The 15,971-nt window shown below is 39.4% G+C and overlaps 1 protein-coding gene across 1 annotated transcript; it reads right to left on the minus strand.

Annotated features, from left to right (window-relative positions):
- Positions 1-4,471: 4,471 nt before the first annotated feature.
- LOC137298955 (uncharacterized) lies at positions 4,472-15,565 on the minus strand. The gene is made up of 5 exons (XM_067831349.1): positions 15,402-15,565; positions 10,621-10,810; positions 9,523-9,710; positions 8,853-8,988; positions 4,472-7,988 (listed from the first exon to the last, which is right to left on the minus strand). Exons 1-5 carry the CDS (start codon positions 15,436-15,438, stop codon positions 7,802-7,804), a joined length of 738 nt encoding a protein of 245 aa, XP_067687450.1. The 5' UTR covers positions 15,439-15,565; the 3' UTR covers positions 4,472-7,801.
- Between the last annotated feature and the right edge of the window lie 406 nt (positions 15,566-15,971).

Consider the following 15,971-nt stretch of genomic DNA (forward strand, 5'->3'; position numbering starts at 1 on the left):
AATATTCCAGCAATATCACTGCTGAGGACACCAGAATTGGGATTCACACGTTGCGGGGAATCGAACGGGGTTCTTCGGCGTGGCGTGGTGTATAATTTTTGTACTTTTACTGATATCCAATCACTCGGGTATAACTGTTTTCAATGAAGAATAATCAAAATATTGCTTCGTTTATGACTGAATGGAGTAAATATACTTTCATCAGTATTAATGCTTTATGATGTTATTAAACAACAATATGACAAAATTATTATGAATGTGTTTAATAAATCTTTGCACTGACCCGTGAAGGTCCCGGGGTAGAATAGCTGAAATATTGCTGAGTGTGGCGTAAAACTAAACTCACTCACTCACTCACTCACTCACTCACTCTTTGCAGCTATCATGCGTGATGTTCGGCGTTAGATTTCGCCAGCCATGCAAGAATATGTGGGTGGGCCTATTTTCTAAGAACGATGATGCCCTACATCCTTTGTCTGTCGCATTACTCCCTGCCCACGCAGGGTGATATCGACCCAGATATCGATTTCCAGGGGATTCAGATTCGATAACATCAAGGCATCACCCCCATCCATTAAATGGCAGCTGAACTCGATGCAGTTTCGGGAAATATGGTAGAAATCGACCCACGTGTTTGGAGACAAGTGAAACAGGGCGGGGCTTGTTGATTGCTTTGTGGGCAAACTACAGTAACTCTAAGAATATAGGTAGTTATATGTTTTGAGTAGCGTCCTTGTCAGAGAGTACATGGGCATCACAGTGTACGTACCTCGCAGCTCATATTAATGCCGAGTCAAAGTAAGGGTACGATATATATGGATGAACACTGTGGCAGCAGCGTAGTTGACTGATTCGATCTTCCCGATGGTGGGGTAGCCTAATGGTTACAGCATCAAACATTTTATTTTGTGTATTTTAGCCACACCAAAGACCTTGTATAAATTCACCGATGCCTCAATTCTGTTATAATATTCAGTGTTAAGTACTTTCGATAATTGAATTAACATTTCAAAGACTTCCAAAATTCGATATGCAGCTGTTAAACCGAGTAGATGAAATATGACCTATCACGTACATAGCCATCGATGAGTTTCAGACCGTTTGTACACTGTTCACTACAGAGGCTGGTATTTACCGTTTTCCCTGTGAAAGTTCTTGCGAAATCGGATAAAGGACTCGACACTGACACATGTCCTGCTTTGTGCTGCTGTTTACACTGTTACCATGGACTGGCGTCTATCCTGACGGAAACAACCCGCTGTAGTTTTACACGTTGTGAGTGGTTTGAATTGTGTTGGTATTGTGCAGTGTCAGATACTCTAGAGTCATCCAAGTAACATTGTGACTCAAGGATAAAGCGATTATTAGTGTCAGCATACTGGTTGTATGTGGTGTAATTTTATGCTATACTCCGGTATTGTATCTCAGTGGGTTAGTAGGGATTGTCTGAAATAGTACAAGCAACTACACACGCACGGACATATGCACCTCACCTTCACACACGGGATATTTCTAATCTTTGTGTAATATTGCAATATCAGCAATGTTTCTGTGATGTAGCAGCGATCTGTAAATAAACAGTATCGATCTACGTCATTGGGAAACGATAGCGTGTCAAAAAACTCAGATAGTCTGACCACCCGATCCTGTTCGTTGCCTTTTACGACAACCATGGTTTGCTGAAGATCAAATCTGACCCGCATCTTCACAGGTCTTCTGACGACCAAAGTCACAGCAGCAGTTGAAGCGCGTCCCTCCTTGAGTTAATTAAGAAATACAGTTCGTTCTACCACCATGTATAGTGTAATAAAGCATACTTTCGCCCTGAACTATTATAACGTTAAAGCACTCGGACGCAAGCCGTATTGAATAACTTCTAAGCCTAATTTCGATTAATCTATGGCAGAAAACAAACGACGGTGTCTGTGACCTAAATTAAGAATCCTGCACAGGGCTAACTGACGCGCTGTTCTTTTGACGTGTCAGCCCCCTACGTTAAGACAAAGGTTACTAGAAAAACAAATGATGAACAGTTTGGTGATGGTTTATGTTCGAGTTAAATATCTTCTCTAGATCATTTTAATTACATCCGTGATTCTCTTAAACCATACAAGACAATATGACCGCCTCATTTCTGCTACCAACGAAAGTTTAGATCAGTACATTCAGAGGAAGCAGACAAGTCAAGCGACATTCCACGATTGCATTATGGGAATGTAAACGTTGCCAACATTACCGTGTCTCTGTAAGATTTTGAGTCGAACTATGAGACATTTTATCCATTGGAAAACATAAACGTAATGTTTCCACAGTGATGTTGGCTGTGTGGTGCAACTGCAAACCAAGAAACGGGATGCGACGAAGCAGTTTACTGTGAAGCATCTTATAATCGAAATTAGGCTTAGAAGTTATTAAATACGGCATCCTAGAAAATAAATACAGTTCGCTCTACCACCATGTATAGTGTATTAAAGCACACTTTCGCCCTGATCTATTATAACGTTAAAGCGTCCTCGTGCTTTAACTAGAATAGTTCAGGACGAAAGTGTGCTTTATTACACCATACATGATGGTAGAACGAACTGTATTTCTTAAATAACGTGGTTCAGGGCAGACCATTAACCAGATACCTGGACAACCTTCAATTCCCAACGATGCATGCAGCCCATTTCTAGAGCAATGTTCCAGCAATATCACGGTGCGCAGGGTGAGGATGTTGAAGTGCAGGAGCTGGCTAGTAAGGCAATTTCTGTTGAAAAGGTTAACGACACAGATTGTGCCGCCCTGATGCCTGGACGTCGTAAACAAGGGAGGTTGTGTCATGTAAACATGATTAAGAAATATCATGGCAGGTTAGAATCCAAACAGGTCAATTGTGTTGCCACACACTACCCTGTTACTGATTGTACTAAAGACAATGGTGAACCTGTTGACACCATTGATGATAGTGTTAGCAATGTGATCACTTTAGCGATAATGTTTCACCAAAGTTAAGAAATTCTGATGTGTTAGCTCACCTTGATGAGGAACTGTCACGCCTATCCCTGAACAGAAAGTTCAAATGTCAGATTTTCTTCATGCGGCCTCTCAGTTATTTCCTGATGAGCCCGGTCGAACTAATATTGTTAGTCATGATATAGATGCAGGTGATGCTGTGCTTGTGAAACACCACCTATATCGGATGAATCCTGTGAAACGTGAAATTCTGCGGAATGAAGTGAAATGCATGCTGGACAATGACATTATTGAACCCAGTGACAGTCCGTGGAGTTCAGCATGTGTTCTTGTGGCGGTGTGAAGTGGAGGTGATTGGCGCCGCTGTGGTGATATTAAAGCTGTGAATGCTCTCTCACGAACTGATTCATATCCTATTCCACGAGTGGGCGATTGCATTGACCGCATTAGTCATCATTTGCTTGAAAGTTCATAAAAACCATTTTGTCAAAAGGGTATACAATGTATCTTAGTCCTATTTCAGATCATGCATCATATGTCGGAGACAAGTGCACTGAAGAAATTCAGCGATAAATTCAATTAAAAGCATCAATATTTTAGTAGTATATAATTATTATAGAATTTGTAAATTCCAGACGAAGATATAAAACATTTTATACATTTAACAAAATTTAAAAACTGTCAAAGGTTCTGTCCTACCACAAACGAAAAGTCTAAAAGATGAAAATGATTTTGAATTCCTAAAGCTGGAACTTATACCCTGAAAATACTAAATAACCTAAAATCTTTTTCATAAAAGGGCTATTTGCGGAACACTCCTTCATTGAGGCTTTATTATCATGTAGAAATCAGATCATTCATGCTGACGTTGTTGCATGATGACATCAGTTAATGTTCTACCTGCATGTCAACATTGACTAAACCGTCTACGTTAGGTGCAGACGGTGAGACGTGGGCAGCGTCGTAGTTGGGTATGACATCTGTGTTGATCTGTCAGCACGCGCTTGGTGTTTATGACTCGTAAGTTAACGCTTTTTAACATATTAAAATTGTAGTTTTTGAAATTGTCCCCAAATACCAGGAATGTACTTTCCAGTTCATTTCCCCTTCTTTCTTGTCGTACAATAATGTCATCGACTTTCATCATCATCACTAAAGATTTACATAACGCCATTCCCAGTCCAAAAGTACTCCTAAGTAACACCGTCCGAGTAACTGGAGAATGACTAGTTTGTCACTGTATGTTTTCTTAAAAAAGTATTCAATTTAGACCTGAAACTCTTCAGGCTGTTAATTGTCCTTAACTCCAGTGGAAGTTGATTCCAGAGAGTGTGTCCTGCCACCTGAATTGATCGATCCCTTAACGTGCTACTGGTCGTAAAGTATGGGACAACAGCAAGACCAAAATTTTCAGAACGGAGATTTATATCGGAGACGTGTACATACTTACCTCGATGCATAGGTCGTTGTCTTGAGTAGATGAGACGGGCTGTTCAAATACATTACAGGTATCAAATATGTTTCAAAGTATTTATTTGTCAAATAAGACATCAAAATATTTTCTGTACATAGCAAATAACAGTCAGCTTAATTTTGTATAAAAAGTAAACACTAATGTTTATTACAAATATAGTCGAATACAGCTGAAACAATAACAAACCTATTTATATTCTTACACAGTGAATGTAAACAAGATCAAACAGGCAGAGGAGTTAAAGATGGTTAAGGGTAATTTAAGCTGGGAATTATTAATTCATTTTGGGTAGAGTCATTTAAGTGAGAGGACGTTTTACGACAGAAATGACAGTGATCGTGTTAGGTGACTTAAGTGAACACTTGGACTACTGGGCTACCCCAGCTACTTCAAATTGTATCCTAATGATTTATCGAACACTGATTTTAGGTGTGACGAGCGAACACTTTGACCACTAGACCAATTTGGTCAGTATTTAAGTGAGTGAATGCTTTTTCGCCGTTTTCACACATTTTCCAATAATATCACGGTGCGGAAACCCAGAAAAGGGCTTCATACACTGTACCCATGTCAGGAACTGAACCCGGGCCTATGGCGTGATGAGCATACGATTTAACCACTAGGCTACCCAACAGCCTTAAGGCGAGTGAGCGAGTACAGATTTACGCAGCTTTTAGCAATATGCTAGCAATACCACGGCGGGAGACACCAGAAATGGGCTTCACACATTGTACCGATGTGGGGACTCGAACCCGGGTCCTAGGCGTGACGAGCGAAAATCTTAACCACTAGGCTATCCCACTGCCTAAAGGGATTGTATATATTGTATCTTTAGATAAAGAAACGCATTTCATACGAACTCGTGCAGTATTGACATTAGCGTGTGACAAATATTAAAGAAAAAGGAGATCTATTTGGAAAGAAAACAAGCATAAAATGTTTCGTGTATTTTGTTCACAAATGAAGCATCCTGGTTATATTCACAAAACATGTATAGATATATGTTGAGATCATTATATATATTGATATGAACCCAATCAGCAACCACTGGTTCCATTCCCACATCTGCTAATTAAGGCACTTGTCCGGAAATGAAGCAAGTGATTACCGATGGTGTCTTAGATACATTTAAAGCACAATATATTATAGAATCCAACGATTCAAATTTTCACAATAAAATTATATTTAACATCTGAGGGGTATTTCTTCTTTTCGGGATTATGTAATTTACGGAAACACTTTGAAACACAACTTTAACCTTATATACGTATAACTTTTTGAGTCCATCGCGATACACATCGACTGAGATTCGACCCCGTACTACGACATCGGTGTGTTTGATCATGTCATGGCTTCATGCCCAGAAAACAATAATCGGATTTATTAGACATTTTGTCACATTTACAAACAAACGAGTATGAGTTTGTAAACAATTTCAGTATACCTAAAAAACGAACAAAACATGTATATGGTGATTTAATTTGAAAGTCGCCCGATCATAGGACTTGTTACAAAAATGCCAATCTCTATTTTTCACCCTACATTCAGGAGACCACTTGTTTAAAAAATAATAATTTGTCTTTTTTCTAGTTCATCCATCAATCCATAGTTATGGGAAGTTATAGTTACATGAACAATAAAATTGAAGTATAGCCAAAACATTTAAAAAATGCAAACATGCATTTCTCCCTTTTCGTATTACATCAAGAATAAAGTGGATCTGGGATGAAAGGATGAGAAACTGATCTCATTTCGGCTTTTACCCATAAAAGGCTCTTAGTGGGTGAGTAAAAGTTGTTAAACACGAAAACACAAAATATATCGACAAAATGACAACACATAACAAAATGGCAATAAATCACATGAATCAGTGTTATCACTGCCGATCAGAAAATAGACAAGTGTGTTTGTATATACATGCATATTTGTCATTCCTATACACCAGTATTTCAAACATACGAGGCACTTTAACAAGACATGTTTGAATGAAAAGGTGTTTTATTTATATAAATAATGAAAATGTGTAAAACGTGAGAGTTAGTACACCTGTCCTTGAACGTACAGATGCATGTACACAAAGGAGCATCAGCACATTTACTGACGTTGCAAAACAACAACATGAGTAATGCCAGCACGATTTACAAAAGTTAACCACAAGTCCAGGATTCACATACAAAATGTCATTGTTACAGCTGCACAAGAAAATGAGAAATCTTTTCAGTCGCCATACGTATATACATGTATATACGTATATACAAATCGTATCAAATAGAATACAAAATGGACAAAACCTTTCCTGAAAATACAGAACTGTATTTCGTCACTTGTTTCTCTAAAACATTGATATGGAAGAACTTTACGATACGGACATATATGTCAACTTTTGGGTAAATATATTGATTATATGTTTTCAGTGGAATATTAAGTGATTTTTTATGAACGCATTTTTCCATTGTATAACACTTGTATTTACAGGATACAGATTTTAAAGCATGACAGTGGTATATGTACAGTTATCAAACTCTGACACTTAAACACGTGTTTTCAATCGTCCTATTCTCGCATAGATTAAAAGAAGTGACCATGTCACCATGGAAACCATGTACGCTACACTACGTCTTGCGAATCTAGCACCATTAGAGGTCACTGCCCCTAAAGCAAGTATTGGAGTAACATAATCTAGTACTAGGCTATTATATAATACTGGCATTGCCAAGTATTGCATAAATCATGCCTCGATATTGTTACATATACAATATATTGAACAATACCCAGTTTCATTCGCAAACCCACCACTGAAGTGTACCATAACGTAATAGCGCTAGCTGGGCTGCATCCAGTTTGCGATACTCGCGTTTCTTGTGTCAACCAGAGTTATCTCCCTTAAACAAATTGAGATCAGTCGTTCATGTATCTGAAAGCAATCTACATCAGTCTAAGTACACTTAGTCTCAGTGTTATTCGTTACGCTCCACAGTAGTAGAGTGTAACGAAAAGTACTGATCGAGGCTAGGTTTACTTAGACTGCAGTCCACATTTAACTGGTTTGAAAGATAATATTTAAAATCTGTCCTGAGATACCCTGCATATTTTGATTTGAAACCTAATCCGATAAAATATAAAACCGGTATGGTAACTGGTAAAGTCAGTTATTTCCATGCTGCAGTGAAAAAGATTTCATCCAAGGAATCAATATATCAAGACGCAACTGATATATCTGACATGTTCCATATCAAATCATACTATTTCATTTACAAATGATTTTAATGAGAGAAAATTATTGTAAATTTAGATATCAAGACAATACAGATTTTCGCAGATTATCCGATGAAGGTATGAACTGATATGAAGACGAAATAAACAAATCACCTATTAACAGATTTTATGAATGAAAGCTGAGAGCATTAGGCCAAGTATCAACACAACGGAGGCAGTCTGCGTTGTGGCTGAACAGATGTAGGGTCTAGCGAACAGCGATACCCACACCGTTATGTTTTTACTGTAGAAGCCGCAGGAGTTGTGGGCGTTGATGATGCAGCTGCGGTACGTGTTGATCACCCTGTTGACGCAAAACAATAAATAAGCTGGAGACATTTAACAAGACTGTTCTTTTGCTGAATCACTGTAAACAAAAACGGGGTATTGTGCTACCCGAAACAATACGTGCTTTAATAGACAACGCCTTTAAGAAAGTTGTCAAATGAAGTACTGTTTATGATGGAGTCCTTTCCGAGATTCGAAGCTACACTCCATGAGTGACGCGCACTTTCACTCTGAGACCTTGGATCGGAATACCGGAGAGGATTCCATCCAAGAATTTCTAGAATTCATGCATTACCGGGAATGTGTAATCCGAAATATAGCATATGTCACATTATGCGCATGCGTGATTTTGGCAGTTGGAACGTTATTCGTGGAGTATACTGAAATCATTTCTGATTTTTAACAAAACTATGGAATAGTCAGGGTTAGAAATGGAATAATATCTACATTGGAAGAATGTCTAAAAAAGCCAGGGCCTAGAGTTCCGAAGTTCTCTTAGCGCTAAGATAGTCGTAAGTTAATGGTAACGTATGGCGCTATCTTAGCACTAAGAGAGCTTCGAAAATGGGACTGTTATGAAACCATGTATGTACGTATGTATGTGACTCAGTGACTCGAGCCAGCCATATGAGTGATCTGCAAGGGCTGGGTTACATCCAAACATTGCCCGGGTTTGTTTGGCTGGTCGATTGTTGTTTAACGCTGCAGTCAGCAATATTCCAGCTCTACGCAACTGTGTCAACCAAGTCATCTGGAGCTTGAGCACCTGATCCTGCTAGTCGCCTCGTACCACAAGCATGGGTACTGCCAACTTACTGCAGGACTAATTCTAACCCGGATCTTCATACGTCCCCGCAGTTTGAAGTCATGGGGTACTTACTTGCACGTGTAATTCTGAAACTCCCATTGTCGTTTCTCGATGTCCGGGGTTGTTGAGTGATGAGGAATCGTCTCGTACTCTCCCATGCATTGCCTCACCTTGGGTATCATCCGCTGTGCGCACTCGAACTGGAAAACTGAAGCGAAGGGGTGCGTGAGTCAGTGAGTTGAGGCTAACGTCACTCTGGCCAGTAGTTGAGTAAGTGAGCGAGTTGTTTTACGCCGCTTTTAGCAATGTCGACGCGGGACAGAAATGGGCTTTACGGATTGTACCACAGGCATATGAATCACTGTTTGGGCAATAATTTGAAAAACAAATAATAATCTACATTTTTGGTGGCATATATTGTTTTCATATGTTACGATTAAAATACATTTCAAATTAGAACGAAATCTTTAGTTTATACCCATGTGGGGAATAGAGCCCGGGTCTTCTGCCAGAAACCACTCTTGCCATTAAGTTAACCCACCGCCCCCATCACTATTTAAGCTCTTTTAGCGACCGCAGAGTGGATAGAAAGCTTATATGGTAAAGTGTGGTTACAAGGAACACGAAGGGACCACAACGTTTAGATCATGTTTAACCGTAGTTCGTAATATGCATTTCGACTAAAATATATAACAGAAAATACGAAATACAGATCCCAGGAATACGTGACATCACACCGTACTTCTATCGGCAGAGCAGTGGTCACAATAGATCTTTGAGCATTCATCACACTTGTAGGTGCTGCATAAATAGTTGAGGGACTGCTCGATCCGGGCTCGAGCCATTAACACCAGTCGCTGGTCCTGCAGCATGCATCGTCTGCGCAGTTCTATTGCGCACAGCAGATAGTTTATGTACTTGTCCTTGAACCTGAAATTGAAACACGTATTAGTTAAGGTGTTGAGTGAGTGAGTTTTCTCTAGCAGCATTTCAGCAATGTCACGACGGGGGACACCAGAAATGGGCTTCACAATACGTCCATGTGGGGAATCGAACACGGGGCCTTTGGCATGAGCGTCGAACGCTTTAACCACTAGACTACCCCCACCGCTTTGAGTGAGTCTAGCTGCAATACCTCTTTCAACACTTCACTTATATATCAAGACGTCAAACTCTTGTAGGGGCAAAGTCCGAAATGATTAATGTTTTTGGTAAAACGCCCAACCTCAGGTATGTTGAAACCAAACCAAAAGCATAATTCAAAATCATGATAGCAGTTTCCAGTCACGCCTAAGGGAGACAACTCTCACAACCAGGAATGCCATATCACTACCGAGGGTGACAAGGGTCGTAAACGACGGTCACAGATACATGATCATGATCACATCGATTCTAGGATTCAAGCTCCGGAACAACGGATCTTACACATTAAAGGAACGCAAGTAATGGGTTGAATTCAATATTTCATTTTTACAACGAATGGATGTGGCGTGGCTTGTAAACGATACACAAGATGCTCATAGTTCTAGCCTCATCATCGATTTGGAACCAGGACTGAAACTCACGAACAGCGGATCCTACACATCTAAGGGACGAAACTGAGGGGTTGGACACCAAACATTCGTCTTATCACGGATGGTTAGATCATAATAATTGTATGTGCAACCAGACCATGCTGACACATAACTGTAGAAGTTGAATAATTCGAACACGCGATCAGCGAATCTTTGTGCAGTAAACGGACAAAATCACACAAAACAGTCGAGTTGCTTAGGTTCATGAACCTAGGAGACATGAACCAAAAATGATTTCAGAAAATATGTATGTTTAAATTTCCAACCTGCATACTTGCTGTGTTTCATAATATGTCCATTCCATGGGTTTGATGAAGTATGTGTTGGTGGTGTAAATCTCCTCGAGGGGGTTGACGATAGTCCCCTGTAACTCATTCACATATTCCCCTTTGCAGCGCAGGATGTCCTCGCCAGATGGGCAGTTGGCCTGCACTGGGATCTGACCATTACACAGCCCTGGAGAGGAAACAGAAAACCGCCATTAGTCAGACAAATAAACGGATACTTAACTCCAGATCTCATCTCTTTATATGTACAAAAAAAACCAAAAATAACTTACTTACGCCGCCTCTGACAATAGACATACCCCACGGTTAAACCCTTTGAAGCATATATGGGACATGATTGATCGTCGTGCGCAGCACTTTCCTGGCCCCATTCGAGGGCCAAGAAGCTGAAAGTGGTATGAGGAGGACAGTGGTGGCTATCATACAGCCCCATTGAGGTTACACTGAGTATTAACCTTGAACTGTGTATAAGACACGCAAAATGGCATTTGGAATGTTCACATTCACCATTAACTTCAACTCTAAACATTCCAGGCGGTGACTAAGGTTCTTTCTGTATGTATAACATGGGTAATAGACTTGAATGGATAAACAAAATATTAAGTCAGAGCTTCTAGCAAACTTTGTTTATTTGTTTGTTTATCTATTGTTTAACACCGCATGGATCTTCTTGGACGTCAGTTAAGCAATTACTTTTTGTGTGTAAATACTGACACTCAGAAATTTTCACGCATTCCTGAGGAAAACTATTCCCCTGCTTCCTGAAAAATGCAAGAAGAAGCTGATCGCTGTAATCGAGGTTTTATATAGTACGGTGTTGTTGGGACTTGAGATACACAAAATAGAGATTAATCTTGTATGTGTCACGAAGATTCTCCGAGGATTTGAAAAGACGTTAGAAAACTCTTGCACAGAAGTTGTTTGATCATAACAACAAATTAGCACATTTTAAAATATTTAATGGAAGACACCTCTTACTGAGACGTTCGGGTGACAAAAATGAAATTCGATGCTGTTTTCTTTTTCAGTCTTATGCCATATCTACATGTGTATGTCTAGGTGAACAATTGTCTTGCCGTTGCATGTGTTTATGATGGGTGCCTCCGACAGGGTAGGATACCCCAGTCTTCTACGAATCGTACCTTAGTGGAAATATCTTACGACCACGGAAAGGAATATGGTTATTTTTTACTACTTTTCTAAAGAATGTATGTGCCCGAAATGACTATATATATAAAGGCTGGTTGCTGTGTTGCGTCACACATTCGGACACACATTCACATAATTGGAGGATATCCATCACTGCCAACGCTTGATCATCAAAATCCGTCAGCGCCTGAATCTACATTATGTTGTCACACCGATCGCTGTGTTTGCATTCTGCATTGTTGATTATCTCTCGTACTGAGACTTTGGTGAGTTTGCTATATCATACCTTGTGATCCATTGCCTTAGATTTTGTCTCATTTGTATTGAATTTGTAATCAGCATTGCAAAATTGACTTGTGACTTTGTATACCTTGCTCTCTTTGCATAATAATACATAATTTGAACGTTTACGATTTCTCTTTGTTCTGTTTTGCTGGTTCACAAAAGGATTTCTTACATCGTTTGTCACGGTAAATTCTCAACCGTAACAATAAACATCAGCAAAATATTGTTTCAAACGTTTGTACTTTAGCCGTGTGGTTTCAAATAAACTCCTTCATCTTCGAACAACTTCATTTTTAAGATTAATGAGATTTTCGGGAAAACATGTACATGAAAATATTCTCCGGTTTCTCATTTGCATGAAATACCGTATTGGAATAATTACCTTCTAGGGCATTGAAATAATCCATTGGCATATGATGTTTCTCAAGAGGTGGGATTGTGACATATCTGTCATAATTCGTCTTCACGCCGCCCCTTGTAAATACTGCAGAAATTAACCCGTCGAAGGACTTAGCCTTGGAACGTTATGTAAACATTTAGAAGTTGTTATCCATACTATTTCAGAGTACTGTTTTCCCATATAAAGTCGTTTGTTTCCAAAATGTGTATATTAAAGAATGGCGTGACCAAATACTTTAAAGTCCGAGATTACTGTATATTTTGAAATATAAAGCCATGTTTATCATTTGTCCATTTGTTCGTGTATGTAACACAAACATCTTTGTGATGAAATTTCAGCTGGAACCCAAAGCTAAGTAATACACTTACGTTGAAATTGATGAATCGCCTACACTTATCACTTTGACTTGACTTTCGTCTTACACCGGACACGCTTGTCAATAGGATTATCAATTACACAGGTAGCGTAATAACCCGAGTGACTCTGAGTGGTTTGTTTCACTGCCGTTAGAGCAAAGAATATACTCTTTAAATGATCATATATTTTATTATTAATATTCCATCAAATACAGACACAGACTAACGATTTAAAGAGATGGGTTCTTTAGATGGAAATGCATTTAAACGGATATATTTCATGTTGATCACATTATACATGATACATGATATAATACACGCATTACGTCATGACCTCATTTATTCCATGCCTATACATCATACTGACGTCACATTCAGGAATCTGCAAAGTTATGCGCTTAAACGCTCACATAGTTAGATACATGGGTAATTATGCGATATCTCATTTGCCAAAGCAGAGGAGTGAATATTTCCGGAAACAAATAGCCCCACCTTGTAAACACAGATAATTTAGATGCGTGACGTGGAGACCAGTTTCAGTTATAACGTGTGTCACCGTGTAATGGGTGCTATCACCAACATATCGCCACCAATGCGTTATGTGTGGACAGTCTTTGTCCAAACTGATGTGCGTGTGTATTTCTGAGAACAAACAATCTGTCCCAGTGAACTGAGAAAACTGTCCGCAGCATTTTGGACTCAGTGGATGACCGCTGGCTGGAGAACAGTTACCGCCATTATTGAGCGGATTACACGATTTGCTCCGTGGTTTCTTAAAATGAAAAGTACTAAAGTCTGGAGAATATTTCCAGTCCAGTTAGTCACGTTTTAGTGAGTGTCTGAAAATGAGACATTGTTTGTGTAAAACTGGAAAAAAATGAAATGCAAGCGTCAAATACCCGCTAAAATGTGAGCTAGCAGACAAAGAAGCGCTTTTGAAGGACTCGGATTAAGCATAACATTACTTATTGCACCAAGTTAAATCTTCCGTACATAGTGCACGCGTTACCATAGTTTTACGCCGCTTTTGCACCACTGTACTCATTCTTGGAATGGAACCGGATTTTCAACGTGACGAGCGAACGCTTAAACCACTGGACTACACCATCGCCCTCTACTCTTCCCTAACAGTACTCAGAGTAACTTATTTTAATTAATAAAATGAAATAGATGTCCTGTACACTAAACGGTAAAAGTCGTGCATCATGACTCATACGTGTATAGTGTCTCTTTATACGCATAAATTAAACAGTCACTGTTTACACTTGTCATTAATACAAACATGGACTGTATCAGTCTAACGGTGGATATTTATTGCAGTCAGTGTTGTGTAGACTGTGTTTGAACAAGCGTGATATATCATATATCATGTCAGCATATACAGCATGCAACAGGAATGTGCAGTTCGTGATCGACTATAAATGATCCCGTTTCTGTATATCTCCCAGACATTATCCTAGAATCGTTGAGAAAACCTTTGGTTAAGTACTAACTGGTATCTTGGCCACGGTGTCTTAGAACAAAATTTCCAATCCGAGTCTCTGTGTGTAGAGAAAATAGAATATACACTTTACTCCTTGAGGGGAGCGGGCCAGCATGGTAGTTCAAGTGCTCGTCACGCAGAAGATCCGGGTTCGATTCCCCACATGGGTACGATATGTAAAGTCAATTTCTGGCAACCGCAGTCGAGATAATTTTTAAAAGCTGTGTGAATTTTAATTCACTCGTTCTTTACTGTGTTCACAGAATACATTTATAATCATGTAGTCAGATATTAAGTTTCACAAAATATTGTAGGCGTGAGTCATGGTTATACAGACATCGTGATAAAAACACGTAGTTGTATATCGGGGCGAGGTAGGTGAGGTCCACACGAAGCCACCTACCCACTTTTCACAACTGGATGGCATTTGGCATATCAACAATATAGTGTCAGGATAGCCTACAATCACATGCTGATTTATTTGTTCTCATCTCGCCCCCTACCCTTCCCTCTTACACACATGGAGTGGAACCTATCACAGTATTCGGACATTTCCACGCCAGAGCTACCACATACTACTACCCCTACAACCATCGCTGTTGGAGAAACTCCATATTCATGAGACAGCTGAAACCGGTTATATAACAATGAAAATGTTACTTTACTTTGGGTAGGGGCAATAAAGCGTTAACATTCTGTTCTCCAAGAAATGTTTACATGTATTAAGGTGCTAAAACGTCGGTATAGTTCCCAATTTTACAACCAAATGTCGAAAGCAGTGTCTGTAAGCAGATGTTGACTTCCGGCTGCGGGCTGTCATTGTTTTGACTGGCATGTTATGTCTATTTCACAGTGAAATCGACTCACTGATTGACGTGTGTACATTTCAAAACTTCAGGCTCACCTTTGTATCAATCTGCACTGGGACCAGAGATATTTCCCCTGAAATACCCGTACGTTTCCATTACAGGCCAGTTTGAAATCTATGTCAGTTGGACGCCATCACTGAAGCGTGATATTACACCAGTACATGGAACGCTCAGGTAGAATACCTGTACACAAAACTAATCAACTATAGGTCACTTACCTATAAGAGACAACAGCAGACACACGATCGGAAACATCACAAACACAGATATTCACAGGTTCACAGTTAATATCCAAACAATTCGCATTTTTTCCTCAAGTCCCAAGTGATCGCGACCCAGCCAGAGCGTACTATTACTATAACAGTCACGTGACCCCATTCATCGTCTTCAAGCGAGTCACGGCCCGCGGTCTTCGGTTTAACAGTGGGCACTGAATCATTAGGAATGTCAGACATAACTGTGCGTAATGGACGAATTGTGAATATTAAGACAATGTGATCAAACCATGATAAAATTGTAGAGTTATATAAATATTTTCAGTGGTAAATATGTACATTTGATTTGAGTGTTTATCCAAATAGATTAATTATTGATAATGACAATGTGATTATTAGGTTAGATATCGGAGACGGGAGACTGTACATATCATATCTGTCAAACAACAGATAAAGTGTTATATTGCAAACCCCTTATCAATTTCATAAATGATATGGTAATTAAAGTTGACTCAAACTCCATGTTCAAATAATAATAATTTTAGTTTGAGAATAAACGCCATAGATGATAAG

The sequence above is a fragment of the Haliotis asinina genome, chromosome 10 (assembly GCF_037392515.1).
Source record: "Haliotis asinina isolate JCU_RB_2024 chromosome 10, JCU_Hal_asi_v2, whole genome shotgun sequence".
NCBI classification, from domain to species: Eukaryota; Metazoa; Mollusca; class Gastropoda; order Lepetellida; family Haliotidae; genus Haliotis; species Haliotis asinina.